The 26,042-nt window shown below is 22.4% G+C and overlaps 1 protein-coding gene across 1 annotated transcript; it reads left to right on the plus strand.

Moving 5' to 3' along the window:
• Window positions 1–20,171, plus strand: LOC145829599 (CD63 antigen-like). The gene is made up of 10 exons (XM_082937440.1): window positions 1–57; window positions 607–656; window positions 1,445–1,580; window positions 3,692–3,744; window positions 5,878–5,952; window positions 9,893–9,985; window positions 11,032–11,134; window positions 16,290–16,375; window positions 19,310–19,393; window positions 19,615–20,171. Exons 1-10 carry the CDS (start codon window positions 48–50, stop codon window positions 19,678–19,680), a joined length of 756 nt encoding a protein of 251 aa, XP_082793566.1. The 5' UTR covers window positions 1–47; the 3' UTR covers window positions 19,681–20,171.
• Window positions 20,172–26,042: the final 5,871 nt, after the last annotated feature.

Raw genomic sequence — 26,042 nt, forward strand, 5'->3', positions numbered from 1 at the left:
AGATTTTAGTATTTTTATTTTTCCAGTAAAAAAGTTAAACCATCAACATGAATGCTGGTTAGTTTTATGTTTTTTTCTTTTATTTTAATACTACTGCTAGTCTAAAACTTATAAAATTTAAAATCTATTTTTAGGTTATTAGATAATATAAAACTCAAAAAGTATAAAAACTATTATTTATAGAAGTTTGTAACAGACCTTATATTTTTAATGATTAAAATTTGGTAGTTTTAAATGTTAATAAAAATACTTTGAAATAATGAAATTTTAGTTGTTTTAATTTTTTATAACAACTTATTTTAAAAACACTTTTATAAATAAAATTACAACAAAACGTATTTTTGAGTAAAATTAGTCTAACAAAAATTAATTTAAAAATAAAATTGGTCAAACTAATTTAAATAAAAATTTGTCTATCAAATGTTTTTTGATGAAACTAATCCAACAAAATTTATTTGTTTCCTTTATATGAATTAAAATGATCATTGATTTTAACTGTTTGTTTTTTTTTTTCAAAATTTTCTAAAAAGTTTTAAGAGTATAATTTTGCAAGACTTACTTTCAATTTGATGTAAGTTAACAAAATTTATTTTTTTTATTTAATAGGAATGAAAATGATCAAGTACCTCATGTTTGCATTCAACTTCATATTTGTGGTAAGTTAATAAATTTTTTTTTGATAAATTTAAATATTATGTAATACCTGTGGTATGGTTGTTTAACTGTTTAACAAAAATCATCATTGTTACAACAAAATAGAACTTTTTACAAAACTTTTAGAAAATAAACTTCTACTGTCAAAAAACAGACATGTATTGACTCAAAAAGTAGATTTTTCTTAGTAATCTAGCTTTCAAAAATTACAAGTATAAATGAGTTATATTTTTTTACTGGCAAAATTAGGAGCTTATCTTATGTTAATAAATAAAGTTTGTAGTTTCTCCTACTAAAAATGGGGACGAGTCAAATACTCACAAAGACACTATTGCATGGAGCCTAAAATTTGCACCAGAGTAAAAAGTATTCAAGAATAAAAAAGAATAAAAAGATTAATAAAAAATACCAATCAAGGGTAAGGGGTAACAGTGATAGTTAAAAAAAAGAATTATTTTTTTTTACAAAAAAAATAAAACAAATAAAAAGTTACCAACCACGGGTTAGGGGTAACAATGATTGTAAAAAGACTAAAAGTAATTAAATATTAAAATAAATAAAATTTCAACCCATGCAAAATTGACCCCTCATGCAAAAGTATCCCTTTGTTCATATTTGACACCTACCCACTAAAAGTATGTGTAGAAACAAGCTAGTTTAAAAAATATGTTTATAACAGATATTTGGATTTGCCCTGATATTTCTGAATGCTTATGTTGAGATGCAAATATTAAAAATAAAACAAAACTGAAATTTTACTACATATGCTTTCAGCAAATATAATTAACAGATATTCGGCTTTGCACTAATTGGACTGGGCGCTTATGTGGAGATCAAGTACAGAGATGTGGCCGTATTGACCACAAACGCCATTGCAAGCGGTCCGTTGTTGATGGTTGCTGTTGGTGTATTCATGTTGGCGCTTGGTAAGTTGATGTATATATAAAACATTATTATTAATGATTATTATCTATACCTTGTTGTCAAATTGCAAATAGTCCAATGCTGATGTTCTATGCTGTGTTACTATAAACAATTAGAATTAAAATCAATATGTAAAATAACATATAAACTTTTACTTATGTTATAAGTTCTAAAAGGTATGTATTAATTATGATTTTAAACCAGAAGTGGACCATCGCTTATTTGTTAGGTACATTAATTGTTAAATACAGTCATTATAAGTTTATTTATCATGTTAAATTGTAAGTGGTCCACTAATGATGGTTGCTGTATATATAAATATATATATTACGTTAATGGACTAAAAATTAATGAATTATTTATGTTCTTAAATTGTGGGAAATTTTGTATTTTTGCTTTTTTTTGAATGGTTAAAGTATATCAAATAACATATGAGTGAAAATTCATAACTTTTTTTTTTACTTGTGCTTATATGCTACTACTAAATGCAAACAGCTAATTTTGTTTTTTGGTACTGTGAACATGTACAACTTTTTTATTTAATTAACTTGTGTTAAAAATTGAAAATTTAACAATATAATTTTTAGTAAACCGTTTTTTTTTTTATTAGTATTTACATTTATATTTTCCTGATTTTACCAAGTGATAATTTTTTATTTTACTGAAAGTAAAAGAAATTTAACAAATTTTTAAGCTTATACTCATCTATTCGAATAGTAATTTGGAACAAAATAGTAAATTAAAATATGTATAAATAGAAAGAAATATTGCTTTTTTGTTGGTTTTTTTTTTGTAAAACACTTCAATATCTTCAAATGTAACATTAGGCAGCAGTATGAGATGAATGTGTTCTCCAGAGATTGTATATTTATATATCAAACATAAAATCAATAATTGCTGTTAGGTAAAAAGCTTTTAATCTGAAAATTTTACAGATAAGATGTAATCTTTTTTTTTAATCTTAATTTTATTTTTCAAACTAGACCAGAGATTTTAAATGCAGTTTTACTATTTTTAAAGTTTCTTTGATTTTGATTTTTTTATTGGAGCATTATTTAGTTTTTTACAACCTTTTTTTTGCTCAAGTAAAAAATAATAGTTTTAACATTTGCTATTTAAAGCATACCTTTGTCATTATAGTTTTACAAACAAAATTTTCTTTTGTAATTTGTGCTGTTTTTCTTTACTAACCAAACATTTTTTACTGTAAAAGGTTAAAAAAGTACGCAAGTAAAAAACATTAAATTTAAATTTTCTAAAAATAATCTTTTTGTTAAAATTTTAAGCAAACTTACTTTTTATTGCTTTGGAAAAGAAGCAATACAGGACAATTAATTATGGCAATTAAAGTTATTTTCTCATTTTTATTGTATACTTTACTGCAGCTTAATTGAGAAAGAACTGTAATTATGTAAAATTGTATAAGATCAAAAATCACGTAAAACTTTTATGAAAAAATACACAAAAGCATTAAAGAAATTTTTTAATACAGCTGCATTACTTAAATTAAGTCTTAAAAAAACACTATTGCTTTTATGTAATACAAAGTCTGTTGACATACATAAACAATTTTTGTTTTCTAGGAACTCAATACAAAAAAAACTAAACTTAAAATTTTTTTATGTATTTATAAAGGCGCATCAATGTAAACTTCAACAACAAATTTAATAAAGATTTACAAATCAACAAATCGATATACACTTGTATATATTTCTGTATTTGTATATTTTTCTGTGTACAGAGGTCATAGGCTAAAACTGTTATGAAACATTTTTGTAGTACGTGTTATATCTTATAAAAAATTGTTTAAAAACCAGCTTTATCACAGCATTTTTATATATTCAAAAGTTTTACTCTTTTGTTTAAATAAATTATAAATATTTTTTGCACTAAAACTTAACATTTAAAATATGTTATACATGAATAATTCATAAATTTTAAGATTATCTTTGTTTAAACAGTTTTCGTGTATATATTTAATACAAAAATTCTAGTATGTAGTAAAGTTTAAAGTTAAGTTTCTAACTTCTTCCTTTATTAACAAAAAACAAACAAGGTAACTATATAAATGTAAATAAAATTATAAATAATTAAACAACAATTTATTTTTCAGCATTCTTCGGTTGTTGTGGAGCATACAAGGAATCTTACTGTATGATTACTTGTGTTAGTTTGTTTAAAATAAATATTTTAAATTAATTACTTGTGTTAGTTTGTTTATATTATATAAAATAAAATAGTTTAAACTGCTTGATTACATGTGTTAGTTTGTTTAAAATAAATAGATTAAATAGTACAAATTGTATGATTTATGTACAAACATAAAGTTACAAACATATGTGAGTTTATTTGAAATATTTCAAAATAAATAAAAATTAATAAAATTATGTTGTATACAGCCTTTATAAGTTTGTTTGTCTATATTTTAAGTGGTATATGAAAAAATTATATCGAAAATAATTGTGTTTTGTTTTTATATACTAAAATATATGTTAACGTAAAAATTTCTTGTGCTTTTTTATAACATTTTTATTTATTTTAAACTCTATTACATTGACAAAATATAACTAACAAAACTTTTTTATATTTTTTAAAATGCTTACTAAATATGATTTTTTTTCATTTTACAAAACTTTATAATTGAAACTAAACTTAATTTTAAAAGTTGTTTTTAAACCGTTACAACCAAGTTATGTTTTATTTTTGTTCTAAACTCGTGATATTTGTGACGTTTTAAAACTGATAACGTTCTTACCACTTCCTAAACTGTTTGAAGGTAAAAGTCAGTTTTATCTACTTTAACAAATTTATCTTTTTTGTTTAATCTAACAATAAAAGTTCTCAACTTAATATTAAAGAGATAATTTACCTGATTTACCTGATAATTTACCTGTCCATAAAAAAACTGTAAAAATGGTTTTAACCTAAAACGGATCATCAGTTTCAATACAACTATTATCCAAAAACAAGTTTTTTTTTTAATTAACATGAAAATTAAAGAGGATTGTTTTAATTTTGATGATTCTTTTTTGTGAAACCCGATTTTACAATCTTTTGTACCAATTAAGGTTATAATTACTTTTGTACAATTACTTACCAATTAAAACTCAGACCAACTAAGGTTTTTCCTATCGTTTTTAAAACTCAGGCTGAATCTCTCTAAATTTCAGACTATTTTCTCAAAATTCAAAAGAAACTATTTTTCTTAATACTTATGTATTTTCTTCATGATAATAAGTCTTATTTTTATTATAATGAATATTTTAACAATCTAGATTTTTTTTCTCTTACTACTTTTATAAAATAGTAATTTATCTTTAGTCTATTGATGTAACTCAGAAATTTTTCTTTTGTAGGTAGTATTTTAACTTTTAATTTAAAATCACTATTGCATTATTTTTTTTTGAACTAGTTTAGATTTCTATGCAGAATAGTTTAATAATATCTTTGCTTGCTTATAAGTTAATGATAAAGTGTTTAAAATATTATTTTATTTTTAATATCTATTAAGTACATATAACAGGGTTGCCACTTTACGTTACCTGGAAAAACCTGGAATTTGACAATTTAGGCAAAAAAACCTGGAGTTTGAGAAATTTTGAAAAAAACCTGGAATTTTGAACAAAATCGATTAAAAAATCTTAAAAAAAACCTGGAATTTTTAACATGTTAAGTCATAAATTTTCGATTTGACTCTAAAAATCTATCATATAGACAAAAAAAAATTCATCCTTAAAAAAAAAATTAATAAAATCACATTTAAAATAGCTTTAGAGTATCTTTTCAATGTTTTTGTACTTTTTAAAACAGTTTTTACCCTTAAACTCACTTAAAACTTATGTTAGATTCAAAAATCTGTAATTATAAAAACCTGGAAATTTTTGAAAAAACGAGTGGCAACCCTGATATAAGCATACCAAACACGTGTAAACATTTTTAAATTTAAGTTTGACCTATTCAATTAAATATATAAAGTAATTCATTTGCATTACTTTATTTTTTAATTAAACAAAAAACAAGTTTTCATACAAAGGTCATGCCATCAATATTTTAAACTACACAGAGCATTTTTATAAGTAGAAATTAAATATTTATTTTATGCCTACTTAATTTTTTTATATTAATTAATAATAACATTAGAGTTTTAGTTATAAGAGTGTTTTCAACTAACAAATTATTTTTTTTACAGTTCGCAGTGTTTATGTCTTTCGTATTTCTAAATTGAAAAAAAAAGTTTACGGTTATAATAAGTGTTATATGTTACACTACTGTTTTTAACTATTGTTTTTATTTTTACAGTTCGCAGTGTTTATGTCATTCATATTCATTTTGGAATTGGCTGGAACATTGACTGCTTACATATTGAAAGCTAAGGTTAGTAAGTTTTAACTTTTATTAGAAATTTATTGTATATTTTTTAATATTGTTGTATATATTTATAATATAGCTTATTAAGTATTGTGTAATAAGCATGTTACAATTCATATTAACTATAACTGCTTACATCTTGATAACTAAGGTTAGTATATTTTAACTTTTCAAGTAATATGTTGTTTTATGTAAATTTATTAAATATATATTTTAGTGCACTCATAAATATATACAAACATATAACTAGTACAGTGACTGCTTATATTTTGAAAGCTAATATTAGAATACTTATTTTTATATTAACAAGTTTTTACAATAATAATATACTCAGGTATATACTGATTAATACAAAAATATTCTACATATCTTTAAAAAACAATAATTAGATATTATTTTAAGTTTACCTTATGTGTGAAAAAAAGTCAAAACAAAAGGTCCTTACATACCCAATTAATAATTTATAAGAAAATTGTTTTTATCTTTGTCAATTCCTAAAACCTTTTGCACATCTATATATTCTATAGTGTAAATTTGTAAAAACAAAAGCTGTTTAGAAAACTTATAAACATATAAAAAAATATATATAAAATTAAAGTTTTTGTTTATGTAAAAGTTGGTTATTTAAATATTAGTAATAATCTGAATTTAAATTTTGAACTAACTTAACTTAAACATCAAAATACTAATAAAAAATAAAAGTTTACTTTTTTTTAATACTAAATAATAACATCTGTAAAGTACATCAAAAATGTTGAATTATTTTTGTCTCTATGTATACACAAAATTTCTAAAAACAATTAAAATTAACAAAAAAAATAAATATTGTTTCTACAAATTTTATTACATTGTACAACTATTAAAGTTTAAACTTTATACAGTGTTTACTCTAACTTCTTATTAATTACAACTGATTAATTTCTATGTACAAAAGTTGTTTTTTACAAAGTTTGAATTCGAAATTTTATGTAAAGCAGCAGATTATTTTGGCAAAATTATTAATCAAGTCTACTAAGAAAAGTTTAGTCCTTTTTGCTAAAAACTTGTGTTTATTCTGCATAAAACACTTTTTATCATGTAAGTATATTAACTTCTGAGAGTCATAGTTTATTTATGTTGTTTATTTGTAGTACAAACATATACACGTGTCGATAGTGTTTTAATTAGATAATACTGCGTGATTTATATTAATATTTTTAACACATTCATACAGTATGTTTTATTTTTAGTTTACACACATTTATGAAAGTCTTACATTTATGATTAAGCTACATAATTTGTACTACATAGTTTATTAAATTTATAAGCTTTTTTTTCAGATTGTAACAAAGTTAGCTTATTTAGATAGTTTTGAAACAAAAGTTCATATTCATTTAAAAATTCTAATGAACCTAAGCTAGTAGTTTTTTTTATAAACTTCTTGTCTAAATCATTAAATATTATATTAGTTATTAAATTTATCTTATAAATTTTTGTTGAAGCAAACAAAAGGTAGATTTAAGATTAATAACATATTGAAATAAACATGTTAGCAATACCTATTTTGTCTTTTTAAGTTTACTATAAACAAAAAACTTAAACTTTTTTAATGTTATTTGTTTTAATAATAAGCTTTGATGATTTTGTATTTCTTTTTTTTTTTTTTTGTTTTATGCCTGATTTTTAATTTCAGTGTTATTACTTTTTTTTTGAAGCTGACTAAAAGTAATTAATTGTATGTTGTTGTTGAATAATTCAAATAATAGCATTATTTACAAGCATATGTTTACGTTCTTTAACTTTATAAAAAAAAATTAACAAACAATGGTTTTTGTCTTAATTTATAAAAATTTAACTAAAGGTTGTTTTCAACTTTTTCAAGTTCAATTTCGGTTTAACGCTTCAATAAAAACAATGATTTGTATGCTAAATTCAATTAGTGCAGTGTAGCAAATTCAATTAGTAAATTGTAAGGTTAACAGATTTAAGCTTTATTTTACGGGGAAAAATTATGTACAAAAATAAAATTAAGAATGTATTTATATTTAATAAAAAAAAAATTTAAGTAAATTTCAAAAACTGAAAAATTTCTAGTTTAGTTTTTTGGTCTCATTGTTTTGTAATTTTAGAACATTTTTAGTTGTATTTCATAATTTTTATTATTATAAGAAAATAAAAGCTTAAAAGTAAAACATTGTTAATACATAGGCTTTATTACGTTTATTTGTTTTATTATTATTTGTAATTGTCTTTTTTACATTAGAATTAAAAGTAAAGTTTATAAACTTAATAAAGTTTAATTTTGTTTGGTATAGTACAAACTGATTTTACATCTAATGTTTTTATCAAACTGCTTTAACTTAAGCAGTAAAAGGTTAAAAGCTAGTCATATTGATATTTTAAGTAAAATGTTTTTATAGTACAATTTTATGTTAACATTTATAGCTTAATATATGTTTAAAGTTTATAAAGTATTTTCCTTTAAATTCTAAAAATAAGGCTATAAAAGTTTTTCCGTAAAAAAAAATTATATGTAAAGTTCCATAAAAAATCGCTCATGTAAAGTAAAAATATATATAATTAATCTTCCTCATAAAAATATCAACGTGTTTATAAACTAGTCTGACTTGTTTTATAGCTTCATAGTACAGATAAGTTTTTTCAATTATTATCTTGTATAAACCGCGGTTTTGATGTCGTTTGGTGTAAATATTATGTGTTTTTTATAATAAAATTACATTTATGTTACCTGTAAAAAATATAAAACTTATTTAAAAATGAAAAAATGCTGGTTTAGAAATAAATGTGTGTTAAAATAGCTAGAATTATGATGTTTTCTGTTCATTTTTTTTGTCTGTAACAGTGGTTTTTGGTATTTGTAAAACTTAGTAAGGTTTTATATAAGATATTTTTTGAATTTTTATGTTTAAATTTTTCTAATAAATCTACTTTAGGTAAAAAATAGTTTTTTTGTTTTTTAATGATTTATAACATCCACAAAGTCTTTAAAACCCAGGTTATTTTAAATAAGTTATTTACAAACAAATTAGTAAAATTGAAAATAATATAATCATGAGTGTATAATCACACACTAATTATTTTAAGTTTTATATTTTTTGTATACCATGCTCAAAAGCAATGTAGCAAAACTAAAAATAATTTTAACCTACTTTAATGTTTTAAACGTTCAAAAATAAAAACAACTTATATTTCTAATAAATCATTCATAAGCTTAATTTAAAAGTTCTTCCATGCCACTTGAGTTTGAAACCACATAGTAATTTAAAACTTTCTTTCCTTTTCTGTGTTGTTTCAGTAAACAAACTGAAAGATTAGATTTTCATTTTAAGTTTGAAATGAGTTTGTTTTTGAACTTCTTGGAGTATGGGTTGTTCGTATACAATTGTATCTCACAAAACTTTTGAAAAATTTTGAGGTGATTTTTTTTTTATGACGCTTGTTTTCTCTATCAATATGGGAAAAAGCTAATTCAATCAAAAGAAATTAGTTCGTATGCAGTTATATCTCACAAAACTTTTTTTATTTATTTTGATACAAAAGTACAAATGTAATAAAACTTATAAACGTATAGCATAGGATATAAATATACAACGCTCCTGCTTTTAAACATTAAATGTTAAATTCACCTTAGTTATTTATTTTAAGTGAATACGTTTTTTTAGTTTATTTTAAACTAATGTGTTTTATATACTAATCATAACCTTTTTATACAAATGTTTTGTTTTTGATGTTTGAATTTAATTTTAAAACTCTTAATGTTCTATCTTTTGAACTATAAAAGTATTTTATTAACATCTAATATTTAAAAGTTGAAAACTGTTTTCATTAAGTTGCTAAAATAATTTATATGAAAATACTTCTCTAGATGAAATATTTTAAATTGATTAAAAGAATAATCAAACTGTTTTATATTTTTTTCTATATTTAATTTAACTTCATATTTTAGGTAGAAACTTGGATGACCAATTCTTTTAACCAGTCTGTTTCCGATTATTCAAGGAGTGAATCAGAAAGTAAGCTGGATATTGTTCAGCAAAATGTAAGTTTATTTTGTTTATTATATATTTGATTATTTCTAATTATGCTAGAAGTTAGAGTAAAAATAAACTTAATATTTTACCTTAGAATTTATGTTTTTTTACTGTTTGTGTACTAGAATTAGTTTTAAAACAATAAAAGAATAATAATAATAACGTAGTTTTACAACAAACAACATTCGTAAAGTTATACTTAATTGTTTCAATTGTATTTTATGTTTAATATTGTTAGCATACGGAAACTTAGAGAAAAAAAAGTTTATTAAAGTTCCAAGAGTATGCATCAAAAAAAAAACATATACAGGCACATATGTAAAAGTAAAACATAAAGTACAGACAAAATACAGTTTTAATTTAATTTCCATGAGTCATTTATACAGTAAAATTTAATTATTTTTATTTGTAAGTGATATCCGATTAACTTTTATCATTTTTTTTGTTTTTGTTTCCCACAAGAATATAATTATTTGGTAATTTATTTTCATCATTTATACATTAAAGCAATTGCTTGAAAGTATACAAATTTAATTTTATTGGTACGTTAAATAGTCTTTTATTGTTAAACTTTTCCTTATAACTAAGGGTATGTTTTTTTGTTACAAATACTCAATTTGAACATAAACAACGTAAATATCAAAGTTTTTTAGTTACATATAACTTTTTTAGTTGGCTGATATACAATTTTTAATAACAGATATTCTCGATTTAAAATTAAACATATTTTAAAGTAAACGATAACTTTTTATATTGTTGTTTATTAAGTTATACTTAAAATTAAATAGCAAAAATTTAATTTTAATATGGATTTATTTTGTGTTTATTAATTTGGATTCAACAGTTTAACTGCTGCAGTGAAAAATTGTAATTTAATAATAATATATTAAAAATAATAATTAATAAAAAATAATATTAGCCCAAGGTCTCTTTTAAAAAAGCTTATATGTTGACCAAGCTGTAGTTTTTTGCATATAACCAATGTATATTAGTCTTAGTAAATTTTAGCACAACAACTTAAATGTACGAATAACGAACAATTTGTTTTCAACAGTTTCATTGCTGTGGTGGAAAATCTCCTTCAGATTATATGCTCAACAGCGAATTTGTGAAAGATTCCCAGGATGTTATTAATAAGAACAACATTACTAATCCAAGTTAGTTTTGTTTGTTAAAATAATAATATCACAAGTCCAATATAGCTTAAATTATTAAACTAGTAAAAGATTTATTAGAAATTATTTGATGTGATAGCATCACTAATCCAAGTTAGTTTTTTTTTTTTTTTTTTTTTGAATAAATTATTGGAAATTGTGGTTTCACTAAAACAAAAGTTAGTTTAAATGTTAAACTTTTGTATAAGATTCATAAGATTTTATTAAAAGTTATTATATCAGTTAACCAAATTAGCTTTTATAAACTAAATTTGTATACAACTTTTAGTATGCCAAAGTTAATATTAAATTTTAAGTGTTTTAAAATCATTAAGCTAGTTGTAACTAAGTATTTTGTTTTTACTGTAGATTTATATGCTTTAAATAACAGATTTTGGAAAAGGTAGGTAAAACAAAGTAATTTTAAGCTTAACTGGTTATATTTTAATCTTAAGTTTATCACTTAAAAATAATATTTTTAATAAAATTGTTTAATTATAAGAAACTCAAAGTACTTGTTTTAGATACACGTTAGATTTTAGGTATTGTTAAAACTAATTACTTATGACACAAAAACTACTATAACTTGCTTATCTAAACTGTTAACTTTATAGTTGATAATGCTTAAAAACAAGTTATTAATTGAAACATGAAAGAGTTTCTTAAGTCGTTAAAAAGGAAGTCAATGTTTCAAAAAGTGTTGTTTTTACAGTAACTTTTTGTTTAACTTTTTTATGTGTTTTTAAATGTTGGTAGAAGTTTAAAAATTTCAAATAAATACATTAGCTTCAATTTATTTTCAACTACCTTTTTTTAAATAAGTATGAAATTGAAAACTTTAGTTTTGATATTTTAAGCTTAAAACATGAATATATACAAGTTTGAATTCATAGACCAGCTCTGAACTTTTCATTTAAGAATTCGAATTTTGCAATATTTTAAATATACAATATGGAAAAGTTCAGAAATTTCTTGCATATGCATTGCAGTAACAAAATCAATAGCAAAAAAAAAGAAAGGAAAGTCAGTTAAACATACAATACATGTACAAATTTATATTTGTATATTTTGTTATTTAATTTATTTTGAAGTTTTACATAAGTAAAGCAAGCCTTTAGTTTTTCTATTAGAATAATAGTTTTTGGAAACTAAAAATAGGTTACAGAATATTTAGGCAATATTTTCAATCATTTTAAATAAAGTTTTATTTTTTCAAAGAACTAAAATTGCCACAAAAAATTTAAAATAAAAATTGAAATTTAAATAGTGTAGTTTATTAACGATTTAATAACTTTTTTAATGTTTAAGTTTTAATGTAAACTTTTTCTATCAAAAGTTTTACATTACAACCAAATAGTGAGTAATTTTTCTTGAAAATAAATTTATTGTTGTTACAAAAAGGGAAATAAACACGTATCAAGTTCTTGTAATAACAAAAAATGTTTCTTTGCGATTTTTCTTGCTTTTCAAGTATATATCAATTGAAGTTTTTACATCTTTCTCTTTACTATATAAACACCAAACTTATTGTATTCTATGCAGCTTCTTAACTCAAGTTTTTTCAGTTAAATCGAATAGTTAAGAGTATTAGACTTTTTTAACCTAAATTATCTCATTCAAACTATTTTTGTTATAAATTTGTTTACTTTTTTTGAATCTTAATTTTTAATTAAACTTAATTCTTAACTTGTAAGTTTTTTAAACACAGTTGTAGGTGTGTTAGAGCTAAAACTAAAACCTTAAATGTTTAAATTTTAAATGACTTTATATACACATAATAGTTTTACTAAAAAGTAACTTTAAAAAGTTATAAACAGATAATATTTGAGTAAACCCGACTTGACACTGGCAAAATGTATTGATTTTTATTTTCGAATTGAAGTTTTTACTCACAACTAATTAGACTCGACTAACATAAGGTATTTTGTAATGACAATTTATTAAAACTTTAAATAAAATTAGTTTTAGTTATCGATCTAGGTGTGTTAGCACTTTGAAGCGAGATTTTTATGTAAATTTTAGTTTATTATGTGTTTATATAAGAGTTATTTATCTTATTCTCTCACTAAGTTACTAATTACTTAATTTTATCTTTATCATACAGTCGTTGCATTCATAAGCTAAAATTTAGTAACCTGAATTATTAAAACTAGTTATAAAATATTGTTTTTAGTATTTAAAACTAAAATAGTTTTGTTAAAAATAATTTATTTTATTATAGTGCAATAATGTTTTGTTTATGGTATTTTTAACAGAAAGTATATAAATTCCAACTCGTACTTAAGTTATTAAGTTTTTAATATAACATTTAAACAACAAAAAAAAGAAAAGCACAATTTTTTCCAGTAAATTTCCATTGAGCAAACTTGTCGTTTTAATGCAATCCTATTTCTGTGGATTAGTCGGACAAAATAAATTGTTATTATAAGAAATTTTAGTAAATCTTTCTTGGAAGTCTTTTTATTGGTATCATTAATAATTTACATTCATATACTGAATACAAAATATAAGCTCAAGTTTAATTTGCACTGAATTATTAATTTATTTTACACCTACTGCATAAATCAATGTCATTTGTTATTTGATATGAAGTTTATTAAAAACTGAGATATGTTTCCTAAGTGATTTATTTAATATTTTAAGAGCATAAACTAAAAATTCAGCTTCCGTTTTCTTAATCTTATCTCAAATTCATAAAAAAATCTGTATTTCATAAATCAGGATCACTTACTAGTAATAACAGTAGGGAAAATACAATGTAAGAAAATTTATTTTCAGTTTTTTAATGTAAATTTGATAAAAAATTTAAAATGTAGGTTAAAAGTTATGAGGGTAGTATAATTTTTTAGTTTAAGTTTGACTTTAAATTTTTTTTGATAAAATGGATGATTATTTTATTCGTAGTAACATTTACAACAACAAAGATTAATAAAATTGCTAAATAGAGATAGAATTTTGTTTTTTAGTTTAAATAACTAAAATAGTATCAGAAAATTTACTTCTGAAAGTAATTCAAAATTGAATACAGTTTATATACATCTGTGTTTGTGAATTACATTTTTTAAATTTAATATAAATTAGTTACAAGTTCATTCACAATATTCAAGTATCATTACAATTATACTTGATTATGAATACTATAAAACTTGAAAATAAAAATAGCTTCATATAAAGAGATCTTAATTATTTGTTTTATGATTTGAAAAATTTAGTTAAACTTACTATATTTGTAAAAACTTTTATTTTAATTATGTTTTCCCAGATATTTTTAGTGTAAATTACTCATGAAGTAGAAAATTAAAGTTGAATTTATATTAAATTTAAGTTTATAATTAGTTGAGAAAATTTAATACAATATTTTTTCAAACTCAAAATATTTATTTCAAATTTTTTTTCAAGAAAAATATTTTACTTATTGATTATAGTAAACCTCACATCTATAATAATAATATTATTTTATAACAGTTTTGTGATTAAAACATAGATAAGAGATTGACAAGATGTACTAAAACTGCTAAACATAGGCATATATTGATAGGTTTTCAACTTTTTTTAGACATGTCTCAAAAATTTATTTTGTGTTTAAAGCATAAATAATGTAACAGAAATCCCAATTATTTTAAATATGACAGTAAGTATATATTAAGAAACTAATAAAAAAGATAATTGCAATCCCTTAGAGGTATCAGAATTTTAAATGTCGAAATTAGAAATGTGATGCACCCAAAAACTAGTATTCTTATTGTATCTTTGTTATTGTAGGTAAACTGTGTATAAATCAATTTAATTGTGCATTTGTTTTCTAAATCAATGTCAATTCGGATTATAATCCCTGCACTTAAGACAACTTCAAAAATATTTTTGTATACTAAGTAAGTTGTAGTAAAATTCAAAATGAAGACTACTTTACTGTATATTTAATTTTGTAAACTGTATATTACATTTAGCATCTAATAAACGTCAACTTGGATTATAAGCCCCTACACTTAAGTACACTTAACATATCAACCTTATGTCATTTGTTTTTATTTATCAATGTTATTAAATGATTATTGTAGGTAGATTATTTTATACTTGACAATTATTACATTAAACTATTGATTATCAGCACTATGTTAATAATACATATGTACAACTTTAATAAAATGTTGTAGAACTTTAGTATACTTTTTTTTCTAAAATATGTTTTCTGTTTAAAGTAGTCTGTTATTATTTTTCGTTTCATGCTTTGAACTTTAATTTTTATATAATTTAAGTGCACTTGACAAATGTCATGTATACCATTGTTTGGTGTGTTTTCTTTTTCTCTTTTTGTTTCAAATAAATTAATCTGACGTTGGTAATGTTTTACCTTCAAAAGGACATGAAAAAACCTGGAATTTTGAAAAAAGTAACTAAAAAGCCTGGAATTAATAAATAAATAAATATAATATGATGAAATTTAGATAAGATAAAAAAATCTATCACATACAGTAATTTTTTGTATTATAAAGAATATTTTTATTAAAATTTAACACATTCAAAGTAGTATCACCCATTTCAATAATTTTATAACATTAAAGACAGTTGTTTATGTTAGTTTAATTATTTACTAAAAATAGACAAAAACTTTTGTACTTTTAAAAACCATAAAAAAGTTTTAAGGAACTTTTGGCAACCCTTATCTTTAGAAAAACTAAAATTTTATGTGTTCTCTACAAAATTATCATAAAAACTAATTTACTTATAAACATGTATACTGAAACAATATTTCAGTAAATAAAAAACACTGTACTGTAACAAAAGTTTCATTTAACTATTTTCCTTGACAACTTTTTTAACTTTGTTATTTTTTCATGAAATATTTATGTCTCTGATAGTTAAATTTAATTTTCAGGAAATTTTTAAATACTTGTATGAAGTATTTTTATAATGAATAAATGTCTAGAAGAAAAATATTAACAATTTAACTACCTTGCAATAAGTATTATAAATTATTTAGCTATTATATAATTATTATTTTTATAGGAAACAACTACAATTTTTTCTTTATAATGAATTTTTTATGTACTTGATAACCTTTATTTTTCAAAAAAGAAGTGTTTATTAAATTTTTTTTAAGTATTATTTAAAAATTTATTTTTTTAGTGGCAATATTTAAATAGTAATTAATTTTCAGGAGCTGTTTTTGTACCTGATAGTTGTTGCAACGATGATTCAGTGCAATATTGTGGACTTATGAATTCTACTGTTATATTCACTGAAGTTAGTTTATTTAGGTTATATTAAAATATTTGAATATGTAAGTTAAATAATTTTGTTTTTAAAATGTTTACAGTAGTTACCTTAAATATTTTTTACTATATTATTTACTGAAGTAATTTTAATTGTTTTCTGTTAAAATATTTACTGAAATTTTGTGGACTTATAAATTCTTCTGAAAATATTTACTCAAGTTAATTTAAATATTTTGTTTAAAAATATTTTTGGACTCTGCTGAAACTTTTAAAGAAATTAGTTTTAATAAAATGAAATATTTCAATTGGTGCTAAAAATTATTGTCTTGTTAAGGTTTTCAATTAAAATTTTAGTTTTTTTTTGTTCTAATTTGACTATTTTAAAGTACTTTATGCCTAAAGTTGAAAAAACACTGTAGTAAGTTATTTCATTGTATAACTTTATCTGTTTTTTATTAATAAAATTCCATAGTCTATAAAAAAATACATAATAAGTTAATTCTCGACAAAGTATAATTTAAAAAGTTACTGTAAAGTTTTGTTTTTCAACTTATACTTATAAGATAAAGCTATCTAATTTTTATAAAAGCCAAGTGTTCCTCCATATTAAAGAAAAAAAGTCGTTTTTAAGACACATGTTGAGCCAATGAATAGTTTTATAGAAAGTTATTTATTTATATTTGGAAGAAAAATATGTGGAAAAGTTAACAAATATAAATTGAAACAATAATCACCACATGTTCAGTAAAATAAAATCTTAAATAGTTTTGAAAATGTAAATTAGATTGACAAGTTTACTCAAGTTTGCAAAAGCTCATGAATTATTAAAAATTCAATAAAGTATATACGTAAAATGAACACTTTAAATTGACCTTATCGATTATAACGTAGGTTCTAAATCAATACATTTTAATGTTTGCTAAATCTGCTGTAAATTGATAAATCTCATTTGTTTTGTTTGTGGTTCTTAGATGTATGAAAGTGTCTAAAGTTACTATTTAAAATCAATACATAGATAAGTATATTAAGTTCATAAATTATTTGTTATGTGTTTATAAGTTCTATTTGTTTTTAACTGTAGAAAAGTTTTCTTGTATGAATCAATACATTTGTATGTTTATGTAAAAATTGTTTTACATTGGTAAATACTAAGTATTGTTAGTTTCTCTAAATAAATATTAAAATATTTTTACATTTCTTTGGCAATGCTTTTTCATTACTGTTTCAATATTTCATTGTTCTTTTTAACTTTTCGTGTAATTTTTTTTCACATTTGTGTCCAACCTATTTTTTTCATAAATTTTTTATAACTATATACTTTTTTCTGTTTCAAATTTAAAGCACAACTTACTTTCTTGGTCTTAATACTTCCTATTTAAATCTATTTCAATATTTATAAGCTTTTTTCTTAACCCAAAACAACTATATTAAAAAATACAGCTGTTGAAATACAACATAATTTTGGACATTAATATAAAAAGAATACATAAAACTTTAAACTAATTGTATTTTAAGCTAAGTTTTATAGATTTAGGTTCCACTTTTTAAAGTTTTTAGCCATAATGTATGTATATAATAAATACTTGTTGTTTTACTGTTTGTAATTTTATAAGTTTTCAAGTAAAAGAAGCTAAGATAAAAATTAACTAAAAATCAATCCTAAAAAACTTTCAAGTTGTTTTTAAAACTATATAATGCTTACCATTAAAGTTTTAGTTACTTTTTTTAAGTTTTTAGCCGTAACATATTTATATAATTAAATGCTTTACTATTTGTGTTATTATAAGTTTGAAAGTAAAAGATGCTAAGATATGAATTAACTATTTATCAAATCCTAAAAAATGTTCTAGCTGTTTTTAAAACCATATAATGCTTACCATTTAAGTAGTAACTGTACTTGTTTATTCCATTTCAAAACTTTGTAAAAATTCACACTATTTCTTTTAATGACTATTAGAAAATTAAAAAAACACAGGCTTCTATGTACAAAGGTTATATGATAAAAACATTAATTATTGATTCTGTATTGTATTTCTGACAAAATCTTCAAATTGTATTTACGTCAAAATTGTGATATTATAAAGCTTTCTAATCATTTAATACTTTACTATTGCTTAAAAAAAAAATTAATGCTTACAGTAAAACTAAGCCATTAAATTTTACTAGTATATTACAAAAATAAATATGTAAAAGACTAGTAAAAAAGGTGTAATAATAAAATGAAAATTATTTATAAGAAATAAATTGTTGTTGTTGTGTATGTTATTTATGTTGTTTAGTCTCAGGGTTGATCAAACAAAATAGTCATGGGCCTCACCTATCTCCTCCTTCATTTTTTGACCTAGAGACTTCAAATTTTCAGGAAATGTTCCTTTTAATACTTTAAAGAGATCTATTGTTGGAATTTTTGAAATTTTGAAAAATAAAAATTTCATCCACAAAAAACTAAAAAAAAGGGTAGTTTTTTGACAATAATTTTTTTTACTCAAAATTAAAAAAATTCCTACAATAGATCTCTTTAAAGTTTAATGATACACATTCTGTAAAAATTTGAGAAAGATTACTCAAAAAATGAAGGAGGAGATAGATTTTTAGTGAAATAGTCTTTTTTCGCATTTTTAGTTTTCGCCTTCCATAAGGAACCTATTGAATGCCCTTTCTTTGATCGCTTATATCTCAAAAATTACTTCGAGTTTTTTTAAGCAGTTAAAAGTGTCTGATAGCTCAGATTAAATTCTACAAAATAAGATCAAGTTGTAAAAAACAAAGTGGACCCCCCCCTATGGCCTTAAATCTGTATTAAATTTATTAATACAATATCAGGGTTGTTCCAATAAAGTAGTCATTGGTTTAAAAAAAAAAAAAAACTAAATATATTATTTTCAGGGTTGTTCTAACAAAACAGTCATGGGTTTCAAAGAACAAATTGTAGTTATTATTAAATATATTATATTATTTTCAGGGTTGTTCTAACAAGATTGTAATGGGTTTCAAAGAACAAATTGTAGTAATCGGAGGTGTTGGACTTGCTGTTGTCTTTATACAAGTTTGTTTCATATTTACTTTTTGTTTATAAAAAGCTTTATTGTACTTAATACAAGTTTGTTTGATAAATTATTTTAGATACAATTAGCTTTAAGTATTACTTTAAATTTTTAATTTTAATTACTTTAGTATTTTTATCAAATGCATTCATTCTTAGCATTTTATGACTTCTTTTTAAGGATGTATCTACTTTATTCAAAAATATTGTTTACTTTTTAACAGCTAACTGGAATCGGATTTTCTTGCCTTCTTATGAGATCTATCAAGACTAACTACGAAGTTGTTTAAGTAAAAAATACATCGTATAAGTAACCAATATATGTTTTATAAACTAAACTGAATAATTTATATACAAAAATGATATTTTCACAAAAGATATGTCTGAATTACAGTTATATGTCTGAATTTTTTTAAATTTTATTTACACAAAACTTAAAAACACTTGCCTTTTTATTCATTATACAGAAATAATCTCAATACTTTTGTTACTGAACTTTTGTTACTGTCTATTTTTTTACTTTTAATTCATTAATATCAAGAAAACTTAGTTTTGATTAGTTACTTAAGTTGTTTGTTTTGAAAGTATTAAAGCTTTTTTTAGTCGTTTTAAATTTAAAGTGTGTATAATTTATTTAGTGTTAGAAACAACTAAAATATTTTTTATCTTCTGAACTAATTCGTACTAAACAAATACACAAACTAAAAAGTGCAATGCTTTTAATAACATTCTGTTTCAACTCACTATTATATTTGTTATTCTAATGTTTTAAATCCTTTGTACAGTCTTTTTTAAACACTTTATATTTTTAAAACTTTTATATAATTCAACATGAAATACTACAGTTTTAAGTTATACTGATAAATTTAATTTAACTTTATTTGATAATAAGTTTTTAAGATATATGAAAGTACAGACTATATATTGCATTTGGAAATTGATTTAATAATTTTTCAATTCAAAGCAAGTTTATTTTTGTTACGTATATTTTTATTGTTTTTTTTTTTGCATGCTTTAACATAATTTTAACATTCTTTAGTGTATATAACTTTTTCTATTAAGTAAAAATATTTGTTAATGTTAAGAATAAAATAAATAACTTATTTGTTTATTCTTTTGTTTATAACCTTTCTTTTAAGTACTTAGTTTTTAAAATGTGTATTACTTGTACAAAAAACGAATATAGTTGTTTTTAACAATACCAAGTATTAATTATATAAAAATTAAGAGTAATGAATATTATTATCAAATATAATTATAAGTTAAAAGAAATTTTTTAAACATAGAACAACTAATAATATTTTTACACACTTTTAAGAAGTTTTATTAAAATAAAATTTGCTTATTTTCTTCAGTTTTAGTTGTGTTTATTAAAAAAGTGTATGAATAGGTTTTGAGAAGTTTAAATGTATTTAAAACTGCTTAATCAAAAAAACAAAAATCTTGATTTGGTTTCGATAATATACAAATTAAAACAATTGTTAATATGATTTAAACTTAGCATATAACGAAGTCGATACACCTAAGCTTCTCTTTTTTTTTAATTTTTAAAAATTGAGAACAAAAAAAGTGTTCCAAAGTTAAACCTGATCAATTTTTTTTTAATCTGAAAAAACTTCATCATTTAAAACTTTTCCTTGTAACTTTATTAAGGAATCATTTTAATATACAACACAACGTAATATATTTATTCAGTCAAAAGCTTTCAACTTAGTAGGTCAACATTCGTTATAAAGTAATTTAACGGTAATCGTGTTTTAAGTCGAAAAACGGTGTTATATTTTCATATTAAAATAAACGTTTTTTCTAAGGTTCATTCTTAAATTAAATGTTTTTTTTTCACATAATAACAATTTGTTGGTCAAATAACTTTTATATTTAAGGAAAAAAAAATGATCGGTCTTGAACTGCATTTGTTACAGTTTAGTTTTAAAGGTTTTTGAATTAAACTTGACTTTGAAATCTTTTATAGGGAATCAAATGTTAAAAAAAAGTATTAAAGTTAAAAATTTCTTCAGCATGTTTGAAAATTTTTACTTAAAATATTAAACGTTTTTTGTAATGAATACAGGCATCTCAGTTTCCTAAAAGACAAAAACAAATATTTTAAATACTTTTTTAAACCTACTCTTACTTTTATTGCGTGAATTGTTCTAAAGCTTAGAAATATTTCGCGGTCTGTTTTCGTTTTAATTGTTAAAATTATCTTGACTTAGCCCACAAGTAGATACAGCTATTTTTTAAAATGTTAATGACTAACAAAAATATTCCAAAGCTAAATTAACCAAACATTTTTTCATCACAATAAGTATTCATCAATTAAAATATTTCCTTGTAACTTATAAATTTTTTTTTGTAATTTTAATAAACAACACAACTAAATGTATTTAATCATGCAAACTTCAGTCAAAAGATTTGTAGGTCAACATTAGTTATAAAATAATTTAACGGAAATCGTGTTTTAGCTCAAAAAACGGTGTTATATTTGCATATTAAAATAAACGTTTTTTTTTTCTAAGGTTCATTCTTAAACTTTTTCTTTGACATAATAACAATTTAACACTCAAATAACTTTTACTAAAGTAAAAGAAAAAAATTGTGGTCAACCCTAAACTACACTTATTAAAATTTAAGTAAATCGCCGAGAAGTAGTTTTTAGTTGGTTTCTCAGAACGGCCATCAAACCACTTTTTCAAGACTTTCGGAACATGTTGATTGATTCTTACATGAAACCTTTGAGATGTTTTTCCCACGTAGTCACTACCACAAATACTTCTCGGCGAAAAATAAAAAATACTTCTCGGCGATTGGGCAACATTTGTTGGACAATCCTGAGTGTGTTAAAAATCATAAAAAGGACAATTTTTCAGTCTTAGTGAGAGCGTAGAACTCTTTTCAATTGCATATTCTGGAAGCCTTATGTATTCAATCTTTAAGGCCCAGTTTATGTAAGCAGAAAAAGTTCGTTTACCAAACTAGACTTTTTAAATCCTTATATTAGTAATTTTAAAGTATTAGTTTCTTGTTAAACTTTATTTTTAAGCACAGTTTTAATTTAAAATTTTTATCGCTTCTTTATTTAGATTGTTTTAATTCTACCGAGTTTTATTAGTATACCAAATTTGTTTATTAGCACTTATTTAATTTTTAACATTTGATTATTACCTCATTTTATATCTTAAAACTTTAAACTGCAGTATAATTTTATTTCAATTTGTATTCATTCCAATCCAGTAGGAAACAATTTCTGACGAGTCCTACTTGAAAGTACTTAAATAAATTTAAAGAAAATTAAATGCATTCTGTTATATATTTTTAACAAATTTTGTGTGATACAAATATTTAAGATTCTATGCTGTTAAAATTTTTTAAGTAATTTTATAAGTTCTGCAGTTAACTTCATTATGATGACGTAATATTACTGTTATAGCTTACATTCAATTGTTCAAAACTAGTTTAATTATCAAAAGTCTTTGTATGTTAGGTAAGTCGGTTTACAATTTTTTTAAATGTTATTCAAAACATAATTTTGAGTTTTTTATTGAAACTTTTAAAGTTTTTTCTTAGTTGATTAAATCTGTTTTTTTTTTATGTATAACATGTTGTATGTTCTTTTATGTTTGATTTTTAATTCATCTATATTATAAGATTTGTTAATTCAAACCATTTTTTGTTTAAGATAAAGTACATGACAATTTTTTTAAATTATAAGTTTTATACTCAACATACTAGGTGTAAGGAATGAACAAGACATCAGACTATGCACTCACCATTGAAATTAAACTAAAAGTTTGTAATGTTCTAAAGTCTTTTTAATGGAGCAGTTTAGCAAAGGCACTTTGGTGTCCACTTTGTACACCATTTTGAAAAGTTTAAAGCAGAGCTAAGCTTTTATTATGCATTGCATAATAAACAGCAGTTACATTATTTTATAAAAAATAAGATTTTTGTACTTATCTGGAAAAGTGTTTATTTGGACCATTTTTATAAAAAATCTTGCCCAAAATGTCCAGATAAGTGAATAAGCACTGTACTATAAAGATATTTTATTATTCAGGCTATTAAAAAAAGCTTAGGCGGACTGCTTTACTAAAGAAAAAATACATTAAAAAAACTTAGTAATAAAATTAACTGCTTAGTTTTTCTTGAATTTGTTTATATCAAAAAAGTCTATGAAATAGTTCTGATGAGTTTTCAATAAAACTTAAAAATTTAAACAAAAAAATGCTATAAAATTATAATAGAGCTAAAAGAATACTGCTGGGTTTTTGAACAAATTGTAAAACATTAAAAAATAACAAATTTTTATTTAATCTGATCAAGTTTAATTTAAATAGCCTTTTTAATATATACCTTTTAAAAATTTTCAATGTAAACATTTAGTTACTTTTATAACATCGATCGATAAAAAAATTACTTTAAACATAAAAGCTTTGTTAAGAAAGCTCAGAACTTAGGTCAAGATTAGTAATAAAAGAAGTTAACAATATTTGTGTTATCATTTTAAAAACGGTGTTAGATTTGCAACTAGAATAGATGTATGTTTGTAAGCTTTTTCATTCTTTAACTAATTCCCTAGATTTTTACATAAGAAGAATGAATAGGTTGACGAAAAATATATCCTTTATAATCAATCTTAGAATAATTATTAAATTACATATAAAAAATACTAACACCTATTTAAATTCACGGTTTAGGCTGAAAATCTTTTATGAAATTTGAGATTTACATAAAAAATTTTTGCTTCAGATCATGGCTTATTTATTAATTATTAAATCCCTAATTATTCTTATATTTAAAAGCTTTAAAAAAAATTTTAGCAAGCTACTAAAGTTTGCTTCTAATATTTTCCAGCATTTCAAACCTAGTTAATGTTCCTACTTAAATTTGGTTAATAATTTCATCGATAGAAAATAATAACAAATGAACAAAGCCCGGAACAAATTTCTACAATCCAAACATTTAATTATATTTTAAGGAACAATATAAAACCAAATGCTTTAATTCATACTTTTATTGAAAAATTAAAGATACATGGTATATTGCGTAACACATAGAATGAAAAGAGAAAGTATAGAAGTATTTAGATTTAAGCGTATCTTTAAGGCAACGAGTAAACGGAAGCTTATTGAACAAATGTTGAATCAGATCACATCAAAAATAAATGTTACATTTGCAGTTGTAAGATTCTGACACAAATTCCGACAATGAGAAGAGAAACAGCTAGAAAGAAGGCGATCCTCGGAGCCTCGGGATTCCCCCGCATCAAGTTGAAAATACCAGGTAGGCCGAAGAAGGGTAAAATTGACATGATGATGACAGTCGTCAAAAATTGCGCAAATGTTTGTTCGTCATCTCTGGGCCTCCTGTAATGCACACAAACTGGATTTCTCACATGGTCAACAGGCAAAATGTCATCTATGATCTCCGCATGAAGATCAACCAGCCAGTTACCAACTCGACTCTCAATTTCTAACACTTCGTCGAGATCGGCTTGCTGTTTTCTTCTCCATCGTTCGTTGCGTTTGTTACGGTTGATGCGTTTGGTGCGTTTGTTGGCCATTGTTTCTAGTTTTTAATATAAAACTCTAAGATCAGTATGAAATATTAATGATGTTTAGAAGTTTAGAGTTTTAATACACAGATATATAAGTTTAACATAAACGGACATACAAAACTGGTAAATACACTCAAGAAATTTTTGCTAAAAGTCGTAAATAAAAAGAATTATAAAATCGGTATGAATTGTTAGTGAGGTTTAGTTGTTAGAATGTCCAGTTTTTTTTTCTACACATTTTAAAGTTAAACTATATAAGTTAAACAGATACATGGTAGAAAAGGTTCTATAAAATTGATAAACACACTCAAGATTTTTGCTAAAAATAGGTAGGTTTATAAAGTTACTCATTTTTTGCTGCCATACTGATATTTTATTTAAATTGTATCAAGCTTTTTTTTTGTAATAATTCTTTAAATAACATAGAATAGTTTATATATTACAGGACTGTTAAATATTGTAAGTATTGTACAAATGTGCATGGAATAAATTTGAAGCTTTATTCAACTAAATAATTGTTAATTATTTCAAAGCTCCATATAAAGTAACAAATGTTAAATAATTTCTAGATTCGACCTAAAATTACAAAGTTAAAAAAAAGTTTGAATACCTTTTAAAAGGATGAAAGCTAATATTTTAGTTGGTTTTTAAATTAAGGATCTATAGTTAAAGAGCTAAAATAGATTTTTATAGTTTTTAAAAGATTTAGTTACACCTAAGTCTACTAGTATACTAAAGCTATTTGATTCCAATGTAAAATTCGATTCTTTTATATATAGCAGGAAGTTATTGTATTGCAGATACATAAATAAATCAAACACTTTTTTGGCTTATTTAATTTCAAAAATATCACCAGCAATGAAATTTTGACATATATATGATTACTTATCATTATATGAAAAGTTGATATGCAAAATTATCTTTTTAGTTTAACAAAAATTTCAAGTGAATATACAAAGATCATATTTTTAAAAGTATTTATTTTCTTATTTTTAGATAAAAAAGTCGATATGAACAACCTTATGTTAATTGCTTGCCTACTAAAGTGAGTTGTTTTTTTAAAGTAACTAGAAATATATTAATTTTCATACTGTA

This window comes from Thalia democratica, chromosome 2 (assembly GCF_965202585.1).
Source record: "Thalia democratica chromosome 2, ktThaDemo2.hap1.1, whole genome shotgun sequence".
Lineage (NCBI taxonomy): Eukaryota > Metazoa > Chordata > Thaliacea > Salpida > Salpidae > Thalia > Thalia democratica.